This window comes from Neltuma alba, unplaced genomic scaffold, assembly GCF_004799145.2.
Source record: "Neltuma alba isolate B1F8T4 unplaced genomic scaffold, ASM479914v2 tig00003297_pilon, whole genome shotgun sequence".
Lineage (NCBI taxonomy): Eukaryota > Viridiplantae > Streptophyta > Magnoliopsida > Fabales > Fabaceae > Neltuma > Neltuma alba.
Window position 1 is genome coordinate 3,016 of NW_021633225.1, and position 9,653 is coordinate 12,668.

At 30.2% G+C, this 9,653-nt stretch overlaps 1 protein-coding gene across 1 annotated transcript; it reads left to right on the forward strand.

Moving 5' to 3' along the window:
- The first annotated feature begins 6,868 nt into the window (after positions 1–6,868).
- On the forward strand, positions 6,869–7,624 carry LOC114741154 (protein DOG1-like 4). Its single transcript, XM_028929406.1, has one exon. The coding sequence runs from the start codon at positions 6,869–6,871 to the stop codon at positions 7,622–7,624; it is 756 nt and encodes a 251-aa protein (XP_028785239.1).
- Positions 7,625–9,653: the final 2,029 nt, after the last annotated feature.

A 9,653-nucleotide genomic window follows, 5' to 3' on the forward strand; every position in this document is an offset into this window, starting at 1 on the left:
TAATAATTTGATATAAATATTATAATAAAATAATAAAAAATAAAATAAAGAGTTAAGGGTTTATTTGTCACTTTATAATTAGTTCTCTTTCTTCTTCTTTTATGAACTAAACAAGAAATTCCTTCTCCTCCCTTCCTTTGAACCAGACAAAATCATAACCCTCCCTCCCTTTTTCTTCCCTCCCTTTAATTAACTTCCTCTCTCCTCTTTTCCGTCGAACCAAATAGAGCCTTAAAGAAGGAGGAGAGCACGATTGGTTGGAACATTTTGGGTGTGTTTGGATTAGTGGTGGCAAAAATGACTTTTATTCTATCTGACTTTCGCAAAAGTTAGTTAGAATAAAAATTAATTAGTGCAATGTGATTTATGTTTAAATTGATTTTTTTAATAAAAGTTAGTTTGCTAAATTAAGACTTGTTTGGATAAATAATAACAAAGTAAGTTTACATATAAAATGATTGAAAAGAGTATTGTTTTCCTTCAAACTAATGTGTCTAATTTGTAATCTAGTGATATACATAAATATTTTAAAGAGATTATGTAACATATAATATACTTAAGTAATTTATTTAGATTTCTTAATTTTTTAAATTAGTCTACTGGGTCTTATATTCAAGACCTCAGATAGCATATCATATCTATATAATTTGATAAATTTAAAAAAAAAAATAAATGAAAAATAATTACATTATTACTAAAAAAATCAAATTATTAGATCAAAATGAGACCCATTTAAATACTTTTTTTTTCATCCTTATTTACTTTCTCTCTCTACATTGGTAACTCAAGAAGCTCAAATTTTGAGCATTTAACTGCAACCAACTTGGGTAAAAAAAAACCCACCCAAACATCATAAAATCTCTAACTAAGCTATAAATCTTAGTTTCATCAATTCCAATGCATATTTTTCCCCTCCAATGGTGATCAAAATAGGCTATTTTTAATAAAGAGAGGGACTTCTCTCCTTTCCTTTCTTTTTCCAGTCTCTCCTCTTGAAAGTATAGAGTTTTTCGGAGTGGAGATGAGAAAAAAATATTTTATTTCATAACTAACATTAGTAATTGACATGATTTTCCTCCTTATAGCTTCAATAATGCAATTAGAAAAATAAAACTATTCAGAATTTTGCTGAAAATATGAAGTGACAAAAATCATTGGAACAAAAAAACCATAAAACCATGAAGAATTATAATATTTTTGAAAACGTTAATATAGAGTAATATTGACTTAACCTAGGTAAAAACTTTAATAAGCATCTTTTAATTAATTAAAAATTAAAAAAGGAAAGAAAAGACAAAAAAGATAAAAATGCAATTTTCCATTAAAATACCTCTCTTCCTCTTTCCTCTAATCAATCCAAACAAAAGATCATTAAATCCTTCTCATTGCTTTTCCTCCCCTCCATATCTCCCCTCTCCACCCTTCCTTTTTCTTCTTTCTGTTAAATTCCTTCTCCTTTCCTCTATTAAAATCCCTCGGTCAAGCCAAACATAACACTAGAGAAATATATTTTCTTCAACATTTTTGCAACTAATTTTTTAGTACAAATATATATAAGTTAATGTAATCTTTTTACTTGTGTTTGAATAAAATTGATGTCTTATAATATATATATATTAAGCTTCATTAAATTTTCAAATTGTATTCCGAAATCAGAATCATATAAACCCAAACGATGCCGTAAAAATCAAAACTTGAGAGGCCCCCGGTCAAAAAGACTTGAAAGGGCCAAAGAAACTAATTTTCCCTTTTTGAAATGGCAAAATGACACAAAATACACTTAAATTTGAAAATCTTTATTTAGTCACCTAAATAATGAAAATCCCCATCTGATCACACATAACCAAATTGGGATTATAAAATGTGCTGAAAAGAACAAATTACCCTTTAATTTTTCAAAAATGAACCATGAAGTACTATCACTAGTCGACTGGTCTTCAAAGTTCTGGCGCCAGCAGCCACCGCCGGAGTTCAAGCGAGCTGCCGCGGTCACCTAAGCTCCGGAGGTTGGCTAATGATCGATCACTAGAGCTCCGGGGACTAGCAACTATTTTTTTGGGGTTTTTTAAGTCCAATAATCCAATTAACAAGTTCTTAAATGTGATTAACGAGTTTGTTATAGCATTTAATAAATTTTCTAGGAAATTCAAAAATTAGCATTTTTATAACTTTAATAATGCGGTTAACAATTTTTTTTAACGCTATTAACACGTTTCGTATAGTTAACAACAAGTTTTTCAGGAAATTCAAAAAGTGGCATTTTTACAATTTTAGTAATGCGGTTAACAAGTCATATAACGATATTAACAACTCTTATAACACCATTAACCACTCTGATAACAAGCATAATGATATAGTGATTGCCTAATAAATGAAAAAAATTTGTTGTGTAATCTTTATAAGGAGCTAATATTAAAAACATCAACCTTCATAGAAAATTTTGTCAATGGCGATGATAATTGTTAATGTCATTACATGACTTGTTAATCGTATTACTGAAATTGTAAAAATATTACTTTTAAATTTTTTGAAAAATATGTTATTAACTACTATATTGAACTTGTTAATAAAGTTAAAAAAAAACCTTATAACTGTGTTATTAAAGTTGCAAAAATGTCAATTTTTGAATTTTCTGAAAAACTTGTTAAATGCTGTAACGAACTTGTTAATTGCATTACTAGACTTAAAAAATTCTAAAAAAATAGTTGCCGGTCACTGGAACTCCGGTGACTGGTCGTCGGCCGAGCACAGAAGTTTAAGCGACCGATGGCATGCCTGAACTCCGGCAATGGCTGCCATTGCTAAAGGTTCGGCGATAGGGAGGCCGGTGAGAGTGCTTGATGGTTTTTAAAAAAATAAATAAAATAAAGGACAATTTGATCTTTTCAACAAATTTCAAAATCGCAATTTGGTTATGTGTGACTAAATGGGAATTTTCATTATTTAGGTGATCAAATAAGGATTTCCAAATCTAAATGTCATTTTTGTGTCATTTTTACTTTTGAAATACCTGCCAATATATATATATATGCACCTAAATTTTTTTGGTTGCCGCAAAAAAGTCATTTTTATTATTTGAAAAAATGATTACATGCACTAATTTAACCATTTTTTTTTAATGATCTTGCCCATGGCAGAGAATATCTCATACTGAGTGCAAAGAATAAACTCTTTCCGACTAAATTGCTACGTAAATAAAGAGTTGAAATTTGAACCTCGACCTATTTGCTGAGAGCTCCAATATTAATTGTTTATCTTAGATCAATTATACTTCAAATGAATCTTTGGATCAAAATACATTCGATATAAATTAAATCTTGGGATGGGCAGCAAGGACAAAAGCATCGAGAATTACAAAAGGACAATGACATAAAAAGATGTTGAAAATTACTATATTCCAATTTAGACATTGAAGAGGTCAAAATTCCAGATAAAAAAGTGATGCCTAGTCTAGTATTTTGCAAATATAGTTAAATGACAAGAATGCCCGTATATCAAAAAGTTTATTAATAAATTGTAAACTGACAATGACAAGTGTTAAACAGTAAATGATAAAAAGTATATTGATAATAACAAGTTATTTATTAATAAGTTATAAACTAACAATAATAAGTGTTGAATAACTAATAACAAGAAATGTACTGACAATAATAAGTTTGATAACTTTCCTTTTTAAAATGTCTAATACAAGAATATTTTAGTGATTTGACTATATTTACAAAATATCATATCAGGCATCATCTTTTTTTCCTGAGATTTTGACTTTTTAAGTGCCTGAATTATAATATTTTTATATCATTTTCCCAATTACAAACTCGTGGAAGACATCCAAGTTAGCTAGAAGATATAGAAATATCGTTGGCTCTAAAATAAGAAATTAGACTAAGATGCACGGTTTATGTGACGCATATTGTGAGGATTTAAATTAAAAGACGCTATTGTATATTTCAAGATCTCATATCTATAAAATCAGAGAAAATTGGTGAAAAGTTTGTTTGGAAATTTAACCGGTGAAATGGATCTATTATGTTTACACAAAGTACGGGGTATTTTGTTTTATTTTATACGCAAAATGTACAAATACTCGAACTCAGGTATTTCTTGATTAACAAAATTTTTAAACAAAGACTTACTTAAATTAAAATCAGTGGCAGTTGTATATGCATTTATACTATTTAAATAATCACATCCAGATCCCAGCGCAATGCCATGATTTCATTTTTGGGATTAAAAAATAATAAGCGTTAAAGTACAAATTTACTCTAAAAAAGTTTTATTAAGAATTATTGGGTAGCTGAAAATTTTTTCGGTTTCAATATTGTCTGGAAAATTTAAAATAGTTTCAGTTTTGCCTCATATTATTATTGATATGGATTATTAATATTTTTAATGACAAGAAGTAAAATTGTCATGGTTTTAAACTTCCAATACAATATTAAATCCAAAAAAACTTTTGAGTACCGGCGCTCATAAGTAAAAATTTTTAGGGCAAATTTACACCTTAATTCAAAAAATAATAAAATAACAAAAGTACATTGAACATGCATACAGTTTAAGACTTGAGTCATTAGGCCCGAGAGAATTAATCTAAATACAAATCCTAAATAAGATCGTTAAATAAAAGGATTTCAAAGTTTTCTTTCTAAACTGTGACCCCGCCTTTGCTCCAAAAAGGCAAATGTAATTTTAAACGGTATCACCTGCAGGTTTAAGGACTCATAAAAGTAACCACGACCAAATATTTCCTTAGAAAAATAACACAAAAATTACGTTTAAATTTAAAAATTTTTATTCAGTTATCTAAATAATAAAAATTTTTATTTGAACACACACGACTAACGACTAAATTGAAATTTTAAAATTTGCTGAAAATAATAAATTGTCTTTCAATTTTTTTAAGAAAAAACTATTCAACTATCCTCACCAAATGGCACGACACGTGTCACCCTAGGCACATGAAAATGGGTGGCCTCGTCATCTGATTCTGAACTCTTCGACGTCAACAAAAGCCAAACCTACAACTTGGCAAAAAATTGAATCCGACCGTTCACTGTAGTCAATGGTCAGCTCCTTTCAAAGCTGCTCTGTTCTGCTCCAGATATTCTTCAGATCCTAGTTAAATAATTTTTTTTTCTTATCTCAAATATACTTAAAAGTAACATTAATATTTATGTGAACAATCAAAAAATTATTTATGGAAACATATTTTTAATAAAATAAAAAATAAACCCTTTTTTATAATGAAACAAAACATATCAGATATAGGTCTACCTTATTTATTTTGAAAGGGTCTAGAGTGTAATTAAAAATAGTTTTAAAGGTAATTTTATAGTATACAAAGTAAATATGTGAAAAAATTTATCTTAATTTATGAAAAAGTACTTTTAAAAATATTTTTGGACCTTCCAACACATGAAAAAGTACACCCTAAAATATTGTGTCAAATTAATATTCAGGAAAACTGGGAAAAAAAGGCTTATATTGAAAAATTAATTGGGAAATTGTTCCCAGACTCATATTAAAGATTCAGGGCCTTGATCAGAAATAGATTTACATATGAAATGACTGCACTACTCTTAATGAGCATAAATGACATTTTGGTGTAAATTATAAGTTCAAATTAACTGAGCAAATGAGACATTCCCTCACGTGCAAATTACCTTCTCACCTTTTTATATAAAAATTATCTTTCATTTTGTGCGAATTTTCTTATTGTGCAAAATCAACTTTCCTAATATGCAAACGAACTGTTATATGCAAATAAACTTGGCCAATATGCAAATCACCTTTAATTTCCTATTGTGTGAATTGCCTTCTTTTATGTACAAATTACGTCCCTTATATGTAAATTAACTTTTCTTGTGTAGAAATTACTTTCCCTTAATTATGTACGAATTAATGTCCCTTATGTGTAAATTACCTTTTCTATCATGCGAATTTTCCTAAACGAACTTTTCTAATATACAAATGAACTTTATGTTTTCATTAAGGGTAAATTCATCATTTCATATTTTTTTTTTCATTTCTCTGCTTCTTTCTAAGACAACCTGTTTCAGTACTCACCGTATTGATAAGTGCTATGATACTCATTGTTACGATGTGATCTACATCATTTAGATATGATTTTAATAGTTTAGATTTAAAAGTTCCAACTGATAATTTCTAAATTAAGATTTATTTTTTTAAAAATAACAATTAAGATATGATTTTTATTTTGGATTTTATATTTACTAAAAGAAAAATTTTAAAAATATAAAAAAAATATTTAGACCGTCCATATTAAATCTGAACGGTTCATGAGCAATAAAACTAGTTCCCTTTCCAAGGATTTAGTTCTTATCATGATTCTAGGGACTAATCCTAATTAATTTTTTAATGATGGATTTCCCCGATTTTCCCAAAAAATATGTTAACGTGAGAACAAAATATAGATTTTTTTTTCTTTACCGAGTTGTTATATACACAAATGTTGGAATTTCAACTTCCAAACATTTGCTTAAATCACACAAACTCTCATCACTCAGGTTAATTAACCTGATTTGTATAGGATTTTTTTAAAAAAATAGATGAAATTTAATCCATCTATGAAAGAAAATCCTAGGAAGTGGAGAGTTATGTATGAAGGAGATGAACCTGTGGGAAACTGCAAAGCGTCAAACACAGCCAGTAACGCACTACTCCCCACTTGCTGCGCGTAAGCCATGCATCCATTCTCCACCTCTTCTTCTTCCTTCCGTGGCCTTCTCTCCTCTCTCCATCTGTTCTTCCCCCCTCCTTCCTCCTCCTTTTTATACCCTCTCACTCACTTCACTAAACTAACCTCACTTCTTCTTCTTCCTCTTCCTCTTCTATATGTTTCAATACAATAATGAAATCTCAAGTCCAAGACAGGTTCCATGACTTCTATCACACCTGGTTCTGCAAGCTCGAAGAAATCCTCCACCACCTTCTTCAACTTTCCACTCTCAGAACCCAAATGCTGCCTCTCAAAGAACACGACGTTAACGTTCAGCATTTGGTGAACACAGCCACCACTCATATCAAGCAATATTATACCGTGAAATGGGCTGAAGCTCGTGAAGATGTTCTTCCCTTCTTCGCTCCCACTTGGCTCACTCCTCTCGAGAATGCCTCCTCTTGGATCACCGGATGGAAGCCTTCCATGGTTTTCCGGCTGGTTCGGAGTCTCGCGACGGCGTCGTTTGGTATGAGCGAGGAGCAGGCTAGGAAGATAGAGGAGCTTAGGATGAGGATGAGGATGGAGGAGGAGAAGGTGGAGAGGGAGATGGAGAGGTTGCAGGTGGCTATGGCAGACCATAAGATGGTCGAGCTGGCGAAGCTCTCGAGCAGGGCGGAGGGCGGCGGCCCCGGGGTGGCAGCTGGCCGGGAGGGGGAAGTGGCGGTGAAGGGAGTGTTGGATGGGTTGGAAAGGGCAATGAAGGGGGCGGATTGCGTGAGGCTGAAGACACTGAAAGGAGTGCTGGATTTGCTGACGCCATTGCAGTGTGTGGAGTTCTTGGCTGCGGTTCTTGCCCTGCAACTTCGTCTAAGACAATGGGGGAAGAAGGAGACAGGCATGCTTCATGTCCCCAGGTTGAATGAGCGACGGCCAGTTACAAATTGAGTTGAAAAAAACAGCTTAACCTTGTAGGCCTTTTTTAATTTTCTTTTATTTAACCTGTTACATGTTGTAGCGTTGGGAGAAAATTATTAAAAAAGAAAAAATATTTATGACATTTTATTTTTCTCTCTGCTATAAACAAAGTGCACATTAAATTATGTTTGCTTTTTTGATGCAATAGAGGAATATGTCTTATTTTATGTCAAAAGAGTTTGAATCTTAATTTCTCATAAAATTCGAGAAGTACGCGCAAAGTCCTGAAAAGTTGCACTTTTCAAATATATAATACTAATTTTTAAATTTTTTTAATAATTAAATCCACTCAACCTAAAATAAGCTAATTGCTCCTATTAAAAAAAAAGCTAATATATTTCTATTGTTAATTAAAAAGAGACAATAAAGAGTAACAAATAAAGAATATCGATAAAGAACTGAAAAGAATAATGGTAATGATTTTTATGGTTTAATCGGTGAGATCGATAGTTCAACCGCTAACATAATAACTAAATTAAAAATAATAGTGTTAAGGTGTATTCAGATCTTGCAAGTATTTTCTTGAGTTTATTCAGTACCCTAAGATATATTTTAGATATATTTAGTACCCTAAAATATTATTTTTGTCTTAGTGTTAGGTGCCCAAAAATATTTTAGAATCTGAACACAAATAAGTACTTCAAAATATTAGATATATGACAAAATATCTTAAGCTACTGGATGTACTTGAAAAAATATATGGACCTTTCAACTTAACCCAAATAATATTATATATTTATTATAATTTAATAAAAAATTAACCATTTAAGTGTAGAAAAAAAATCTTATATCCGAAAAGTAATTTTTAACAAGAAAATCCGTGAAAATTATAAAATTTTAAATTATTTATTTTCACAAAAATATGATTATTTACTAATACCAGTTATTTACTCGTAACAAACTCTAAGATTTTATAATTTTTCTGTCTATTTGTTACTCCTCCGGTCCTTAATATAAAACCCATTTAACTAATTTGATTAGATTAAGAAAGTTAGGTAAGTTAGTTGATTATAAAAAAAGTGACACGTTTTTCCTAAAACACCATAATCATTTTTCTTAATACCCCTTCTCTTTCTTCTACTTGATTATGGTTGAAAGAGTATCTATATGGGTAATTTAAAGAAAGTTAATAAATATAAAAAATGGGTCTTATATTTAGGACTAAAACTAACTCAAGAATTGGGTTCTATATTAAGGACGGGAGGAGTATTATTCAAAAAGAAGCTAATGGAGACACGGCAAATAAGGTCGAAAAAGGAGAGAACGGACACGCCTGCATCAATAGGCATGTTTGGTTATCTTAAAGAATTTTGAATATGTAATTATGATATAAATATAATTATTGTAAAGGATATATTTTTAGAATATATTTTTGCGATGGAATTTCCTAAGCAACTTTTCTTGAGACTTCTCATTCAAATTTGAGGAACTTCTATCCATAACAAGTAGAATGTCCAAACTATCAACGATTATCGATTCAATATTGTGAAGTAGAAATATTTTTTTTAAAAAAAAAGTCTCATGTTATGCGCAAGAAAAAGATCACAGAAGATTGAAGATGACAATTTCAAGTTTATTTCCTAAATAAGCAACAACTATTTTGTACATATCATTGTTGGATAGGTTTCTAAATTTAGACGAACTTTTAATGAGACTTCTGGAGCAGATGATGATGTTCGCATAGAATGAAGCTATGGTTTGACCGCTTTGATGATGTTAGTATGTTGCACAAAATTTAAAACTACAGGTGGCATGTACATGACTTGTGTATAATGCAAGTTGCTCAAATATTATTATACTCCTCTTATCGTTAATATAGAACTTAATTAGTAAGTTTTGTTGATTCTATATGTAAATCCTATTTCATATGTTTATCAATTTTTTTTTAAAATTAACTCTATTGATATCTCTCAACAATAACCAAGTAGAAGAGCGATGAAAAAAATTAAAAATAATGCTTATGATGTTTAAAAATAACATGTTATATGAATTAGTTTAA